At 41.3% G+C, this 18,213-nt stretch overlaps 2 protein-coding genes across 7 annotated transcripts in view; one reads left to right on the forward strand and one right to left on the reverse strand.

Moving 5' to 3' along the window:
• Positions 1-6,586, reverse strand: part of FIGN (fidgetin, microtubule severing factor) — a 127,788-nt gene extending 121,202 nt beyond the window's left edge. For both annotated transcript variants that reach the window (XM_081006740.1, XM_081006738.1), the window contains exons 1-2: positions 5,886-6,586; positions 4,803-5,002 (exon numbers count right to left, since the gene is read on the reverse strand). In XM_081006740.1, coding sequence (XP_080862866.1) covers positions 4,803-4,827 — 25 coding nt within the window. In that variant the 5' untranslated portion in view covers positions 4,828-5,002; positions 5,886-6,586. The remainder of the gene's footprint in view (positions 1-4,802; positions 5,003-5,885) is intronic.
• Positions 1-18,213, forward strand: part of LOC308478964 (uncharacterized protein) — a 425,355-nt gene that overhangs the window by 135,735 nt on the left and 271,407 nt on the right. The window lies entirely within an intron of this gene.

Genomic DNA, 18,213 nt, shown 5'->3' on the forward strand with positions numbered 1-18,213 from the left:
TATCTAATTTTAATTTGACCTTCCTTGGAAGTTTCACCGTCACTCACACTGTGTGGTAGGCTGACTATATAGACTTCCATTTTTACCCAGCTTCCAGCTTCTCACCACTATATTTTGAAGGACAGAAGTTTAAAAAATGAAAAGCTAGGCTGTTTGTGTATATCCGATAGTACAACTAATGCTCATAATTAACACTGCAGCATGGATTTTACACCTGGAAGATATCCTTGTGTATTTTTGTGGGGGTTGGCGGCTTCTCACAATCCTATGCATGTCTACTTAGAGGTAAATCCAATTTAGTTAAATTATCAGGTAAGTGGGTACAGGTTTGTCTATTAATAAAAGGATGCTAGACCCCCTGCTACACTTAAAGCTCCCAGATGTTTCCCATAAGATATATCAGTTTTCACTTTAAAAAATAGCATTTCTAGCAAAGAGAGTTTAATAACCTGTAACCATAACCATGGTGTACAATCAGGAATTTAAAAGCATGGGGAGGGGAGAGAGAGAATCTGGTACAAAATAAAAACTAACTAAATTCCACATATTTTACTACCAAAATGTAATTGGAATAGGATGACTCTCAATTAGCCCACTGTGCTGCTTTTGCCAACTATTACCATGTCTTCCCCAAGCTCAAAAGAAGTATGTTGATTTATTAGTAGATGTACATAAAAATTAATAGAATCAAAGTTAGTCCATTATTACCAACTTGGATCATTTTGTTTGGGTTGGGTTGCATTGTGTAAAGAAAGGCAAGTTCATATTTAATGTTTCTTGTTAACTTTAAATCCTTTGCTTATTAATGGCAGTGGGGGGAGAGAGAGAGAGGAGAAGGAGGTAAACACGCTGATGAAATACTTTATCATGCTGATTGACAGAAAAAATGCTCCATTACTTCACAAAATGCCCGTATAACAATTCCCTCCCATCAATAAATCATGATGAAATTCCAGTTAATTAAATAAACATTAGTCAATAAACCTGGCGCTTTTTGTAAAGTTATACAATGCAAACTTAAGTTCTTATAAAGCATATGTTAACTGGGGGCAAAGAGCCAAATATTTTCCTTTATCGGATCTAACAACGCTAAATGAGACTAGCAGATTAAAAAACATGCAAGGGAGTTTCCTACATACAGCTATCATGCTGATTTTGTATCATTAAAATGGCTCCCAAACAAGCAGATTAACTGATTAATTGATGATTAAAACTGCAGGAAGATCAGACATTACACCCAAATACTTCTTGCATACACACACAGAGCTAACTAATTGACAGCTACACACACATCAGAATGATCAGTCTCCCAAAGCAATATTTTAAAAGCACGCATAAACCCCTCTTTCAGCATTTTCATGCACAATGAACAATTATATTTCTAAGTTCTATATTTCTAAGTTCAAGTTCTGCAACCTAAAGCACTAAAAGAATTCTTCAGTACAGTTATCAATAAATAAACTTTTGAAATTAATCATGTGATCATAAAAACAAGCAATAGAACATAAATATAACCTCAGTATTAATGCAAGGCACAGAATATATTCTGAGCCAACATGCACTAGAAAATATTAGGAATAAAGCTCTCATGCTGAATTGCTACCATCAGAAAGAACTTGGAGAAAAGTTCCTTGATGTATCAGATATACTGATGGTGGGGGTAATGTATTCCATCCTCTGCTATGTTTATATGGATGGTACCTGAAGCCAATGCTTATTGCCAATGGTAAATACCATATTGTATGTCACATAACTGACACACACCCCACACTTTCTCCAATACAGCTGGTTACTGTTGTATAAATCTCTTTTGTCTGGGGGTAAGGAATGATGACTGGGCACCAAGTTTGTATAGTAATCACATCTTGTTTCAAATATCACACATTAATAAAGCTTTTTCATAATAATGCAACAGACACAACTCATTAGCAAATCTAACACCCAAAGTCCTATTGCATTTTTGCTGAGATCTGGTCCAAACTGTCCACAAATAGCACTTGTTTTTCAGTAAGGACAGAGGAGTGCTAAAAAATGCCTGATTTCAAGGAATACTTCATTCTCTTATTAACAAAAAGCTGTCTGGCAAAGAAAATTCAGAACTTCTCTGAAAGTCCAGCGAAAATTCACCTATATTGTGGTTTTCTAAAATGGTATTTTTGACATGAGTTATCTATAGCTATGTATCCTTGTCTAGGATACAAATGCTTACAGTAAGAATCCACATGCAGTGCACTTGTCAAAGAGAAGGTGGAAAGGGCAAAGATGTTCTTAACGTGTCTCCTGATGTGGTGCAAAGTAATGCCCAATTTCTTGCATAAATACCAGCACTGGAAAGATTTCCCCGATAAAGAGCTAATGACAAATACAACAAAAAGCAGATTTATCAGAGGTTAGAAATCTGGGATTAATTTTCACTGTCTAAACCTTGCAACTGTCACATGGAAAACAAACTTACGAATGTATTTCATTCCATCAAGTCCCCCAGATGAAATATATTCCTAAAGATGCAATGCAGGGAAGCACACACACACAAAAATAAAGCCTGAACCACAAACATTAAAGCGCAAAAGCAGCAAACTAACTGTTTGAAGTTTTATTCTTAAAATATACATCTATATCATAGGGAAAATATCAGATACAGCTTTATGTTAAACAACTCAAAACCAAAAGTGTAAGGAGGATCTGCTGACTCTCTTTTTTCTTAAAAATTTCTTTCTGGGAGTGACAAACACAGAAGTCCATTTTTATTTTTATTTTGCAGATGAGGAGGGGGAGTCAATTCAAAGCAGCTTCCCCAACTCAGACCTAACTTTTCCCCCCTTGGAGCATCATCATGACAAGTGGCTGCTTGATAGATGTTCCCCTTGATAAATGACTTGTTCAAAAGAGACACAGTAGCTTTCATTTCCTGACCACAACACACTTTTAATTTGCAACAGCAGAACTGCTGGAGTGTGACTCAGTCCTACTCTCCAGCTTTTCAGGGTTCTGCTCCTGACACGCCACATCACTGGGCAAAACAACAACTAGGTGCATCTACTAACAACAATCACTGCATCATGTTTTTTCTTTTGATATATATATACATACACACACACACACACACACACACACACATTCAGTTGCAGAACTGATTACATTGGTGCTCTCACACACTCTCATCCTCTTCACCCCTCCCCGAAAACTCGGCCGCTTTCAAAATCACTCTGCTGGTCAAGATATTCTACTAGGAAATTGAGAAGTAGAGGTGGGGGTGGAGAGAAGGAGAAGAGGGCAGACCTAGAGGGGTTGGGGGGAGAGAATAAAGTGCACAAGTGCCATACAATATACAAAGCAATGTCACCCAACCATGATTACTGTGTATTACTACTATTAGAATTATCATCATCATCATCCAGGAATTGCATTTAAACAGTGGCCACCATCCACCCCATCCAATTTCAGCCCTCAGCACACTATCCAATTCCCGATTTAAAATTTATAAATGTAATATCCTCATCACAAGCAGCAGGTCCAATCTGCTGTGAATATATATTACAGCTTTAACATCACAGAGGGAAATCTCCCATCTGGCAATCACATTCGCTCCAACAGCTCTAGGAAATAAAAGCGGTTGGGGGGCAGGGAGAGAAGAGAAAGAGAAAGCCTTGTCTTCCTGCTCTCTCCCCCCTCCCCCTTAAAAACATGTCTCAGGGCAAATTATGTGCATCTAAAATAAACAGTTGCTGTATTGATCGCCTTAAAGTCAACAAGTTCCAAATGCAAAATAAATAAATAATAATAATCAGATCATCATCCCTATTGTAACAGCGGCTCAGGGTTACTTTGGAGAGATATAGGCACCTACTAGCATCAGCCTAGGAGTGGACATTTGGCACTCAAGCTTTGCTTTGGATTCAGGTTTGTTAGGAAAGATCAGTGGTCACGTACTTAAGCTGACCATGAGGTTTTGCTCTGTCCTTATTTGCTTCTCGCACAGACTAGTAAAAGTGAGACAATTCGCTGTCCTTCTGTCACCCCACAAATTCCTAATTTTTGCATTTGTACGCAAAACAAAATCTGCTGTTATACTTTCTCTAAGCTTCTGTAACTGGACTTTTGTAAACTGCAATATATTGAAATCCTCCCTGCCCCATTTCATCAGATCCCTCCAGGCCTATTTTTTTAAAGGTGTTTTGCAGAATGTGGCCTCTTACAATCATTTAAAAGTATGTTGCAATGACAAGCAGCTATATGGAAAAAAGGACAGAAAATACACAGGTTGTTATTAAAACTGGAGGAGGGAGGCGGAAGAATTGGTTATTGTGCACCTATGAATCATCTTATTTTCCTATCCTGATCTAAAACCTACAAAAAAGTAGAGGGAGGAAAGATATAACGGTAGTATAGAGTAAGAAACAATAACTATTACTTTAAAATTTAAAAGGAAACATTTGCTGTGAGTGTAGGCATAGATATGTTCAGGGTTTCCCCCCTCCCCTTTTTACAGTCAGTGAGTTTACTAATTTACATAGTATTTGAGTGTACACAGTTCACTTTTGGTAACATGCAACTTTAGCATTGCAACTGAGAGCAAAAGTAACACTACAATCAAAGCAGAAATCAGAAACAAAATGATAACACACAAAAACTGCTTATTTACACACTTGAAGCTTTACCATTAACATCATTTATCTCTAGCCATATCCACATGCAAAGTCCTCAGATATTTTTTTTCATCATGCGCTTTTAAAATTTATCTAGATGCAAAGAAAGAGAGAAAGAAAGAAATAGAAAGACATAGATCCCAAAAGCAGACATACCATAAACACTGGTGCTACTGATCATTTCTTGCTGGCAGCACAAAAAAGCTGAATTGGATTTTTCCCCCTCTTCCTCTTCTTCTTCTCCTCCTCACAAGCAGGAATTCCAAAGGTTGCTTTTCATTAAAGCCACTTTTCCTCTCAGCTATCAAATGTCACTGCCTTGAAACGTGGGCCCTTTCGTCAGGTATTCATTTAACCTACATGCATATAATTAAGTGGGAAAGCAACATCAACAAAAAGGGGATCTCAGATCACAAGAGAAGAAAGAAAGGGGGGGGGGGAGAAGAGCACATGACCACGAATACAAGTCCATGTCAATTTCACTCACTCCCATTGAAACTAACAAGAGCTCCAGGGAGAATAGTAATAGGATCAGTGGATTGTATATACCATTAAATTATACATCTTTCTCTCCGTTCCAAGCCAACAATACGCCCACCGTGCTGTCCCCCCTCCCTCCACGATGATGTGCTTACATTTTACTGCATCAGCTTCTCTTGACATATTCACGCCCCCCCCACCCTGAACTAAAACACGGCAATTTAACCCTAACTTTCCCCTTCCGCCGATCCTCATTCGCACTAATTTGCTTAAAAGTTCGTTCCCCCAATACACCTAAGTCGCATCTTATCCGCGCGTTCCTGCTTGGACTCCAATTTGAAAAAATAAAAGAGAGCCACTTAAGCGAAAGTGGATTTGGCGGCGGGGTGGGGTGGAGGGGGAAGATCTAAATCTCGCAATCGCGAACTCTTGGGCTCCTGACTATTGTTAGCAACGATCAAGGAAGGGGGGGGAAACCATCCACCGCGATGCTATCTCTTTACTTTCCACGCTGCGCTTAGATGAGAAAAACGGAACGGGGGGAAAAAAGAGAAAAGAATAAACCAGTCTGGAGCATGTCCTATATTTAAATATAGATTTAAAGCATTATGGCTTAGATTTAATATTTAAAAGGCACACGCACAAAATTTAAAGCGCCCGTAGCCGCCTGGGATATATTTAAAATTATATAAAATTTTAAACAGAGCGGGCGGGAGGGGGGGAGGATGAAGAGAGACGAACGGCGATGGGAGATCTTACCTGGAGGTTTGGTAGAGAAGCCCGGTAGGTTAGAGCAGCATCGATCCTATCTGTTCGCTGATGAATGGGGGCTCGGGTTAAGTGAAGGTGCCTATGATTTGAAATCATTCCAAGTTTTTGAAGGGAAGACTGACTGCAGCCTCTGCCATGTTGGAATTTCAAACCCAAAACAGCTGCTTCGCAAAGAGCCAGCATGCCAGCAGCTGAACGCCTGCGCAGAGCGCCGCCGAGCCAAATTCAAATCACTTTCACACTCGGAGCCAAAGATCAGTTTTCAAAAAAGAGAGAGAGAGAAGAAAAAGGTGGGGGGGGGGATATCGGGAGGGAGAGAGAGAGAGACAGAGACGCACCAGATTCATGGGCAAGAAGAGGAGGAGAGGAAGCTCAATGGCCGCGCGCTACTGCCGCCGCCGCCGCACCACCACCACCACCAGGCCCCTGGCTACACAGGTCAGGTTACATGGTAGGGGCTGTCGCTTGCAAGGAAGCCTGCAAACACTGCCTGGAGGTGGCCGGGAGGTCATGGCAGCGCAGCCAGGAAGCTCTCCCGCCCCTCCCGCGGCCGCCAAAAGGCGATTCGGGAACTTGGGGAGTTGGGATCCCTGCTCCCAACCTCGCCTCCGCCTCCTGCAGCAAGAGAAACACTTCTCCCAGCTCGGGCACTTTCCCTGCAGCCGGGAAAGCGCCATAGCCCGTCCCATCCCCCCAACCCCCCCACAGCAGCGGCGGCGAACGTCTCTGCCTCCCCCCCACCCCACCGCCCGGTCCCCACCTCGCAATAAGCAACAGCAGCGGCGGCGCCTCCAGCTCCAGGCCCTACCGCAGCTCAGTGGCAGTAATGCCTCTGTGCAGCCCGCTCGCCGTCGACTCAGCTCCCTAGACTTTGGGATGCTGCGCGGCGGCAACAGCCGAGAGCGGTTGAAGCAAGAGAAAGACCGGGAAAGGGGGGGGGGGGAGCCCGATCCTGCTCTGTGTGCTTGCTCGCGGGTAAAGAGTAAAGTCGCACTGTATGCTTATGGAGCTTTCCGCACCCCCCGGGTAAGAAACTGTGTGCGGCAAAGGGGATAGCAACCTGAATGATGCAGGATAGCAGCAGCATGGGGGGGGGGGAGCGAAAAACGACCAGAGACATTAGACTTTCCCCCCTAACAGTTGCATTTTATTCCCGCTGTCTCCACTTGGAAGTTCCTTTGCGTGCAGGATCCCCTGCTCTCACTTGCTCCAAATGACGTTTCACGGCACCGTCCTGCACAAGTTCTTTCCTCACAAAGAAATTTTCCGCTGGGTTGAAAAGAGTGTTCACTGAGCAAATAAAGCCGCTCTTCTTTCGGAATAGGACCCAGTGAATTCAGTCGGGGCTTTATTTCTTAGTAAATCTCTGCAGTGGATACAGATGTAATATCCCATTAAACTCTTCAGAGTGTTTCTGTTTACTGTACTAGGATAGTGCTGTGGGGTATTCTAATCTTACCTAATCTTAGGTATGCTTTCTTGGAAGTTCTACTGAATTGCTCTCTGTTTAAAAGGACTTCCCTGTGGATCCAAACTGGCAGCACCATCTGAGGTGAGGTGCTGAGTACACCAGGAATCTCCCACAGGATACATTGGAGTGGGAAGACAAAATATACCAAGGCTGCAATCCTAAATTGCCAAGGACCAAGTCCTGTTGAAATACTTGAATTAGTTCTGAGTAAAAATACTCTGAGGTGTGATGTCATTAAACAGGCTTGCTTGGAAGTGAGTCCAGTTTGCAATGTGATAGTTGTAAACATGCAAAGGGTTTGGCTGTACCTCTTGTGATCCTCTGTGTTATCATTTGCAAATGTCAGTTTCTTCACCTGTAAAATGGGCATTGTTAATACTAATTTTTAGTATAATCTCCAAGAGTTAATTTGAGCCCAGACTGAACAGAGATAAGTCTCTGGAATCAATTTTTATACAGCAAGTCCCATCTCTCCTTTATCTCCTATTAGTGAAATACCCCATAATTTGAGCTGTGAAAGTTGATTAGAAAGAATCTAGCCATCAGAGTGGCTCCTTGCAAATCCCTTGCTACTTACAGCTCAGGGAACATGCCCAGCAGCTTCAGGGATTAAGTGTTTAGGATCAGATGGCCACCGCACCTTCTTAAGAGGTATGGATGGGTGCGTGCTGGTGCTTTGATATCAAAAAATACATGTTTGCTTATGATTTGATGTCTCTTTACAACTGAATGATTCATAGTTGATTATGTGAACTACCTCCATTGACTTTTACTGCATTTGCAGTGATGTGATATGATAGTTCTGTTTGTGTTGTTACAAGTGCCTTTGTTGTACCTCACATACAAATAATCACTTGCCTGTTACTTAGTTTGTTAGTTTAATTGTTGTTGTGTGAGGAACATGCATAGACAAATCCAAACCTTAGAGTTAGAACCTTTTTGATGGAATCCATTCTCAAATGCTTTGCTGCAGGGACCTACCAATGGTCTTTTGTCTTCGAGCAAAATCCGCTTGTCACTTTCAGTGCCTTAATCAGAAGCTACATCTCTCAATCTGCGACACCCCCCCCCCCCCACTTTAAAGGCAAGCTGGTGTTCATCTCGGGCTTTTCATACCCTTCCTTACCTTATTATGTTGGATGCAATGAATACTTTCTCACAGTCCATTTTGGGAGGGAAGAGTTATGTTGCCACATTGCATATGCAAGTTAAAAGCCCAGACAGAGGATCTAACACAGGGAGTGGCATTTTATCCCATGTTTCCCTTTTATCATTTATATTCTGCACTAGTACCTTGAGACTCACCTCTGTGTACACAGAAAATAAGCCCCAGTGATTTCTATAGAGCCTCTTCCCCAGGAACTGGGCATACAATGGTAAACTTTTGGATTTTCTTCAGGTTAACGCCAGTGTACTTGCAAAGCAGCCAGAAGGCGAGAAAGTAGAGCAACTCAAACATCTCCTTAATGTGTATTCAAGTGCCAGAAGACTCAATGGGACATTTTGCATGCCAGAACGGCAAATTCCCAGCTCTATGAAAAGGACTGTCATAGAAAGTAGCATGGAATAGTCTTCTGTCCAGTATAAAAATAAACATCCCATGGAGCTTGTATTTGTGCTGCTAGAGGTAGTTAACAGTGCAGTCCTAAACATATCTCCTGAGAGGTATATCCCACTGAGTTCAGCAGGACTTCATCTCATCCGTGTGAGTACGGAATTGCAGCTTTAAGGTGGGACTTGTCAATCCATTATGTCTTACTCATGTGCATATAATTGTTCACATTGCTCCAATTTATGTGTATGGGGTTGTTGTTTTCTCCTGCAGGATTGCCAAGCTCTTTCTTTAACTACACTTCTCCAACCATATAGCCCAAGCATGTGCATGTTTGCTCAGATAAAAGTCTAAATTTAACTCAAATGAAAGTCCAAGTACAATGCACACTTACCGGCAGCTGTGTCCCAATATACATTAGTGTATATTATTAACTTGCATGTCCATCAGTTAACTATAGTTTTCAGTTAGGTGCAATTTATATTCATATGCTTCCTTTCACAAGCCTCTCCTTCCCTTGCATGCTATATATAATACACAAATAATACACAGTCCATGTTGGTCCCTTCCAGAGTAGATCCTATTACTAGATTATTAAATTATTTCTCATAATATATGTAACCTTTTACAGCTTTAAATCTGTATGGAAATATGTGCAATGTTTGGGTTTGTAATCCTTCCTGGGACCTTGTGGTAAAGAATGAGTAAGAAATCAAATAAGTAAATAAATCGTTCTCTGCATTAGGAGAAACAATTCCTGCATGCTCATAGTGGGAAAGGGATATTTCCTTCTGATATCAGCCCCTCATGCCTTATGGGTTGCCTAACCTTGAGCCCCCACGCTGCACATATTTCCATATAGATTTAAATTGCCCTCCAGACACTTTGGATTACAACTCAGCTGCAGCCATGGGAGTTGTAGTCCAAGAAACTGGAAGGCACCAGGTTGGAGAAGACTTTTCCACATCCTTACCTTGTCTTAGGGAAGCCTGATTTTCCTCTATGGAGAAAATAGCTCCAGAGATGTTGATATCTTCTTCCTGCCAAGCAAGAAGGCCAAGCAAGCACCTGCTGCTTTTCTTGTACATCCTCCCCAAATGAATGATCAGTGCTGTCAGCTCTGATGGCACTGGTTGTGTATTTGTGGAAGGGCCACGGGTAAGAAAGGGTGGGGGAAGAGAACATCAGATCTGAATTTGACACCTGTACTAATGGCCAGGGACAGCCTACAAACTTCAGGGGTCAGCACTCTCTCTATATGTGTCTCTCCCCTATTACCATTCAAGACTCCTTCTCCTATGACCTTTATTGCATGAAGTGAACATGGCATCAACAGGAAGCAAGGCATTTGTTGCTGTAGCTCCAAGGCTGTGGGATAATATCCCACAATGTTTGGTTGAATTCATCCCTCCTAGCCATTAGGGGGCCGGTGACCAGACAGGCAGCCCTTTTGGTCATGGCACTCCATCTGTAGAATGCTCTTTGCAGAGAGGTTTACTTGGAGGCCTCTTTGATGTTTTGTTTTGGCACCACGTAAAGGCTTAAAAAAAATTGTGCAGGCATTTCAGCATATAGCATAAGTTCCCTTGACCGTGTTTTTATCCGTTCTTTTGAATTTAATGGCTTTGTTTTGTTTTAATGGCCACTTCTTTTATTTTCTTTTATCACACTGGGAGTTTTTAGTGAAGGACTGAATAGAAATCTTCTAAATAAATAAATGAAACATATCTGTTTGGAAAGACCTTTGGTCAGTAAACAAATATTGTATGCCTATCTGATATAATCTGCTGAGTTCAATGTCCTGTGCTTTTAATTTTAGTGTTGCCATTTTTACATGAGGATGTTGTTTTATTTTATTATAGATTATTGTTGTGAGCTGCCTCAAACTTGTAGAATTCAGACACAAATGCTATAAACAAATACATTTCCACAGGAACATAAGAAGCTGTCTTATTGCTCAGCGAAGCTCGGTATTGTCTCTAACACACAGATAACCTGTGGCATTCAGTATGGTGTTGGACTGCAGCTCCCATCATCCCTGATCAATGGACATTCTGACTGGAGGACTGAGAACTGGAATCCAACAACATCTGGAGGGCCACAGGTTCCTAATCCTTTTATTTATTTGTAGATAGATGGATAGAGAGATAGATTTAATTTATATACCACCCTAAACCCACAGGTATATTCTTGACTCTGACCGCCCAGGGTTTCACACAGGGGTCTTTTCTAGCCCTGTCTGGAGATGCTGAGAGACCACCCTGCTACTGTCACATAGATTGTCAGGGCTGGAATCAGACACAGGTCAGCAATAAAATAAGTAGATATCAGTTATCAGTTAACTCTTTCTGCAAGGAAACGGGCATGCAACTTGGCCTTGTGGTCTCAGCAACATGGCCCAGTAGGCCTTGCCCCTATGAAGCAGTTGCCAGGACTGAAGGTCCCTTCCTTTCACCCTCTCTAAAGCTCCTTCTCTCCTGGATGGTTCCCAAGCAGTCTCAAACTGTGCCTGCGCACCTCTGATATCTGTTCTGATCTTCTCATTACTTTGCAAGTTCTCGGAGACCAGGGAGGAGGGGAGCTTGCAACAGCAGGAGAGGGAGACTCCCTGGATTCTTCAGCAATCTCTTGACGCCTCTCCTCCTCTGCTTTGGCCTCGGAGTCTGAACTGCTTTTCACAGGCTCGTCCTGCTCACTAAACGCTGTTGCCCCTTCAGCATCCAGCACTACCTTCCAATCTTTTCTCTCTGACCTCTCCTTGGTGTCCTACCACAAATCCCCTGGCTCTGAACCTTCCTTCTCCGAGGTTTCCATTGGAGGCTCCCCAGTTGGTGCCTCCCACCACACCTCTTTGTCCGGCCAGTCCCTGATATACATCTATGTTGTCAGTACTGAAAGGAAGAAGAATAAGAAGAATTTTATCATTTGTACACAGCCCATCTCACTGGGTTGTCCCAGCCACTCTAATAGTGTGTTAGATCAGCCTTCACGGTGTCCAGCCAGCATGGGGAGTTGGAGTACCAAACATCTGGAGAGCACCAGCTTGGCGAAGGCTGTGTTAGGTGTTTCACATAGGGATGCTCAAGCACTAAAGATAGCTCTCTTCTTCCCCAGCACTATTGTTTGTATGCAGAAGGACCAATCCACAAACAGTAAATGGTTTCAAATTATAACAGCTGGCTCACTTAGTTGTTCCAAGATGGGACTAGAGATTTAAATTTCTCCAAAGACCATTCAGATCATTCTAATAGGGCAAGTGCTGCATAAACTATATTCTTAGATAAAATTAATTATGGAACAAAGTTCCATATTTCCCTTGCCACCTGTGCCACTACCTCCTGGCATGTGTGCCATTTGTAAAAAAGAAGAAGAAGAATTCCTGTTCATGTAAAATAAACCCTTTGTACGTCCACACATGCACACATTCTGTTTTTCTTGCTATATAAAGAGATGTCACCATAACCTGTGGACATTTTGACAGCTCTATGAGAGCTAGTGCAGTGTGTTGGAGGAATGAGCTGTGAGATGAATCAGTTTGGATCTCACCTCAACCATGCACTTGGGGAACCTTAGGTGAACCTGTTAGCATCAGCCCTCAGCACCAAAGTAATTTGAGGTCTACTATATTGGCCTACTATAAAGATTTGTTGCAAGGCTCACAGCCTATGTGCTTTTACTTGGAAGTTAGGCCCAGTGCCAAGCAAGAATACAATTCTAGGCATGTCTGCTGATTGCGTTCCAAGTATGGATGAGACACTAGTCCTGCTGATGTTATGTATTTTGCCCCAGAGTGCTTAAATCACCACTAACATCAGCATGAAAGGAGGGTAGCTCCATCAGGTCCCCTTCTGTGAGGATTGCAACTACCATGACGATGGCTGTCTGAGAGAAGAACTGTGTGGTGGGAGCAACCCTGTTCTTCTGGCCAAGACATTGTCACCTGCTCTGTTCCTAGATCTGGTGTTGGATGGAGAGTACTTCCAGGGAGGAACTGGTTTTTATCAAGGACAAGAGAGACAGAACTTATATCAGGAGGCGTTTATATCAGCCAGCCAGAAATCTGCATAGACACATCTGCATTAGAAGAATGGTCACTTCAAGAACTTGAGTTTGAGCTTGATTCTGCCTCCTCTCTCACATTCCCTTTTCCTTATGTAAGCTGCTCTGGGAGGGTTTTGACTAAAGTATACATTAATTTTATCATTTCTGCTTCATAAATTATAAAAGAGTATGAAAGAAAGAAAGAAACATTTTATAGGAAGGAGATTGAGGCTGCACTCCTATACACATCTACTCAAAAGTAAGTCTCATTGAGTTCCATGGGGCTTGCTCCCAGAGTAGTATATATAGGATTGCAGCCTCAAGAAAAAATATTTTTAAATGTAAGGTATAAAGACTTCAACTTTCTCCACCAATCTACAGTAAAATGCAACAAATGGAATCAAAGCAAAAACTACATCAATAAAACTGTTTCTCAACCCCTTTATACTATTACTCTACAAATGGACGGCATCACTTAACAATATTGTGCATTAACAATACAATAAGTTCTCTAATAAGTTTCCATGAAATGACAATTTATTTAAAAACGCATCATTTGTAATTCTATTCTCATAAGACCATTTAGATGCATGGGTCTTTTCAATTCTAATAGACCTGCTAATAGTCCCTCACAAAAGAATTTATTCAAGCCCTTGACCTCAGATTGATACAACTGCACCACATAATCAGAATTAAGAGATGAGTCAAAGTAATATTCAGTAGTATCAAGGGGGTCAAACTGGTCCTTCAGCAACCCATGTACCATACATGTGAAGGTGATTTCAAAATCACTGCAGCAACCCCTTTCCCTTTGTGGTGTCTCAAGCCTTTGTACACATTTTAAGGAACAGTTTTGTCAATAAAATATTTAGCATACTATTCATACAGTCCATAGATTTTCTTTGTGAAAAGAACAATAGTGGGAAATCACGATTATTATTATTTTTAAGTCTACTGAGCGGGATTTACAGGAAGGTCTTAGAGACCTGCCAATATACATTTTTATATTTTAAAGGAACACAGCAGAAATCCCAGATTCATTTCCACAGCAAATGAAAATAACTGTAAAGTTATATATAAGAATTGATAATCAGATTGAGGTTTTCCTACTGCATACGAGTCAGGTAAACAGACCACCACAATCACAAATATTTTCTACATATCTCAGGGCGTGAGCAAGTGCCCATTTTGCTTGGGAGAGAAGATTCGGTCATACAGTGACCACAGTTTGAACGTAACAGTAAGCTATCGCTTCACATTATGTGAATGAGCCTCGGACTTGTGTGCTTTCCCCTATTATTTCTTCCCTGGAGTGGTTGCAAGAAGATCAAAAGAGTTTGCATCTTTTAAAAACCACTCATTACTCATTATGTCTGATTCTAGGTTTAGCTTTGTGCTTTAGAAAGGGGTAGGGAACCTTTCCCCTATGACTCACAGGAAAAAAACCAGTTGGGTGTGGCAGCTGGTACCAGGCATAGTAGCAACCAATGTTTGCTGAAGCCAGAGCCAAAGGGGGGGGGGCAAAAAACATATGATCTGCTTCATATAGCTGTCTAGTAGGTAGGAGGAATCAGCAAAAATGAGGTACTCTGACTTTCAGGAATAAAGTGCTTTCTGGTGCAGCAAAGTCACCAATGGATACAACCTATTAATTTCATTAACTCTGTGTTGGGTTATGGCCAAGTGTGTTTTAAAAAACAAAGTGAAGAGGTCAACTCATCAGCAAATACAGATCCCCTTGCCTCCAAAGTAAAACACCATCATGAAAATACTTTACACCAGCTTAGGTTCAGGCCCAAAGTGTATAAAGGTTTTTCAGAACAGGCTCCTTAATTCCCTTGAATCTGCATTATGTTATGTAGTCTGTTGATGCTTGAATTAATGTGTAAGTTGTTAATCTCTCTAGACCTGGATTTAAAATTAGACAAAGCAATAATTAGTTTGGCACCATCATTTTGCTACCCAGAGAGTAATAATATAGGTCATAAAATACAAGAGAGCCCATTACAAGTTTTTTTTTTTTTAACACACATTGTTACTGGGGAAAGATACATAGGTGCAGAAATTTGAAAATAAATTATGGTTAGGCAGCAAAATAAATTAATTTTTTTTGTAAATCCAACCCTATGGGTGATCTTTTTGTTTTTATTAGCATTTTAATGCTAAAGTGGCGAAGCAGCCACATCTAGAACCTTCAAGGAGCTGCTGTTACCAATTTGCCAATCACTCCCCTATTGCATCCATGCTGACCTTGACACTGTTGTGGCAGAGTCAGAGAATGATGGGACCTCGGATACCATTGAGCACTGCTAGGCCAGACAACTTTCAACTTGTTTCCCCTGAGACTGTGGACTAACTGCTTGGAGTGGTGAGGCTAGTCCTTAAAGACTACTCATTAAAAAGCCAAATTCTTTGGCCATGGACAATAAATAAATAATTTAATTGAAAATAAAATTCAGGATCAGGATTGTGATTGTGATGCACAACAAGCAGTGTTTTAACCATTTCTCCCCACACCAGTATCAATGACACCCCCTCCCTAACTGTTGATACTGGTAATGAAGCTTTCACTGATATTAATATTTAGATTTTCTTACATTGCAATCATCACTTTAGAGCCTCATCTGAATGGTTTCTGAATTCTGAGCTTTCCCCACCTCTAAATATTCCAGAAAACGTGCCTAATTACATTCTGAGAATACAAGCCTGAAACAGGATAAACATGGAATAGCCACATAGAAAGCATAGTCCTTTTGTATGTGCATCTCAGTTTGTTTTCAGGACAAAAGACTGCAGAGGAACAATGCAATTGCTTGCATTGGCTACTTTGTCCTGCCTTCCAATCACTCTTGCTTTATTTTTAGTTAAACATGAGAGATCAGGAAGTCATCAAATATCATAATTGGTCTTGATTTCTCAGGATATTTTGAGCTACATGCCATATCCAACAACAGTACATTGGCATTGTATTGAATCATTATGTTAAAACATCTCAGTATCCAGTTGCATATATTTTGCAAGTATTTAATTGCATACAAAAAGCATCACATAGTAACATTAAGTATGTGTGTGTGTATACATAGCACTACACAAGTGCAGAAATAAACAGAGAGCGGAAGAGATAGGTATAGAATGTAGATTCATTGCTATAAATGCATATATATTCATAACTCATTTAATGTGGAGCTTCTTGTGTAATGCAAGCCACTGATACAAAGTTGCTAATGATAATTATAGAAGTGATGCTGATTTAGTCATTTCAAGAAAGCCATAGAGGCATAATTAGTGTCTGAATGGCCTCAATATTGCATTATTAGGAGGCTAGGGTGAAACTTGAAATGAGAACATCAAGGCTGATAGGAGAAGAGAAAACATGAAATACATACATAATTCATTCTGAGATATTATGATAAAGGTTTATAACCAGAAACAATAATTTGCAGAAAGCATCTCATGTACCACAGCTGACTGCTGCAATCATTTGGTCAACCTGTTAAAGATCAAACAGTATTCTTCACTATTCTCAGTGGTATCTTTGTAATAAAGTAGCAGCAAACAGACAATGTTTGCTTCTGGTCAGTTTTAAAGAATGTTCAGTTTATCAGTAGAGACTTTAATCTCAAGCTTCATAGAGTACAAAGAGAACATTGATCCTACTGTGTTGTCCTTTAGGCCACAAGGCATGAGCATTTTTACATTCATTTGTCACAAAGCAAAAAAAGAAAGAAGGAAGTTAATACTTTGAAAACACCAAATGCCATCTTTTAAAACAGAATAATTTCCTATTTCTTTCTCTCTCTCTTTCATCCCCCAACTCATCTTTTTTTCTTCCTGCTATCTGATTAGGCTTCTGTTCCACCATACTTCACAGTTGTAACTAGTGGAGAAGAGCTCCAGTGCAGGATTTCATGATTCTGGATTCCCGCCAAGTCACCCATTAGCTAGTGACCTGGTGCTCGTGTTGAATGGAGCAATATCATTCATACAGGTCCACTGTTTTGGGTTCTGCTGTGAGTTGCCTACATGAAGAATGGCACTTTACCCCAGTTAGGTAAAGAAATGTGTCACAACCAGAGTAATTATTTCTGCTGAGACCAGGTCTGCAGATGAAAAGGAATTAGATTAAATTCACACTATGCGTGTCCTGCAGTTTATTTTGCATTTTCATTTACAGAAATAAAACAAAATGAATTACTTCCTTGACCATAGAATTGTAACCCCCCCCCCGAAAGTTGCTGCAAAAAGAATAGTGTGTGCAGCACAATAGGCCTATGCAGGCATATCTTTATCAGAGTGAAGGGGGACAAGTATGCTAGCGCTTTCCCCGCATTACAGACCTTATCGCTTTCCCATGAGTTGGATCGCTTTTGAAGTGGAACACCTACTTTGCTCATGGAGGTTGCCCATGACCAGGCCACACTAACCCATGATTTAGTTATACAAAACGTTGACCACTGAAAATGGCTCAGAAAGATCAGCTGGTTCAAAATGTGGCCACCAGAGTCCTGGATGCCAGTGTAGTTTTGACCCCACTTCAAAGTGCTGTTTTTTAAATCTATAAAGCCATAAACAATTTGGGCCTGAGCCAGTTGAAGGATTGCATGGAGCCACATCAACATGTTGTTGTTTAGTTGTTTAGTCGTGTCCGACTCTTCGTGACCCCATGGACCAGAGCACGCCAGGCACTCTTGTCTTCCACTGCCTCCCGCAGTTTGGTCAAACTCATGCTGGTAGCTTCGAGAACACTGTCCAACCATCTCGTCCTCTGTCGTCCCCTTCTCCTTGTGCCCTCCATCTTTCCCAACATCAGGGTCTTTTCCAGGGAGTCTTCTCTTATGAGATGGCCAAAGTATTGGAGCCTCAGCTTCAGGATCTGTCCTTCCAGTGAACACTCAGGGCTGATTTCCTTAAGAATGGATAGGTTTGATCTTCTTGCAGTCCATTGGACTCTCAAGAATCTCCTCCAGCACCATAATTCAAAAGCATCAATTCTTCGGCGATCAGCCTTCTTTATGGTCCAGCTCTCACATGAACATCCTCCAAATTTGCCCACCATTTAAATTATCAATGTAGGCAAGCATGAGGGAGAGGGCCGTTTCTGTAGTAGCCCTGCAGATCTGGAACTCGCTCACATCTGATGTGCAGAAGGCTTCCACAGCTCTGGTCCTTTTGAAATACCTTGTGGCCTTCACATGACTGGGAAGGCTGGGCTATGCTTCTTTACATTGCTCTGCTGGCAGATTATGTCTCAT

Source organism: Podarcis pityusensis, assembly GCF_964106645.2.
Source record: "Podarcis pityusensis genome assembly, chromosome: 1".
NCBI classification, from domain to species: domain Eukaryota; kingdom Metazoa; phylum Chordata; class Lepidosauria; order Squamata; family Lacertidae; genus Podarcis; species Podarcis pityusensis.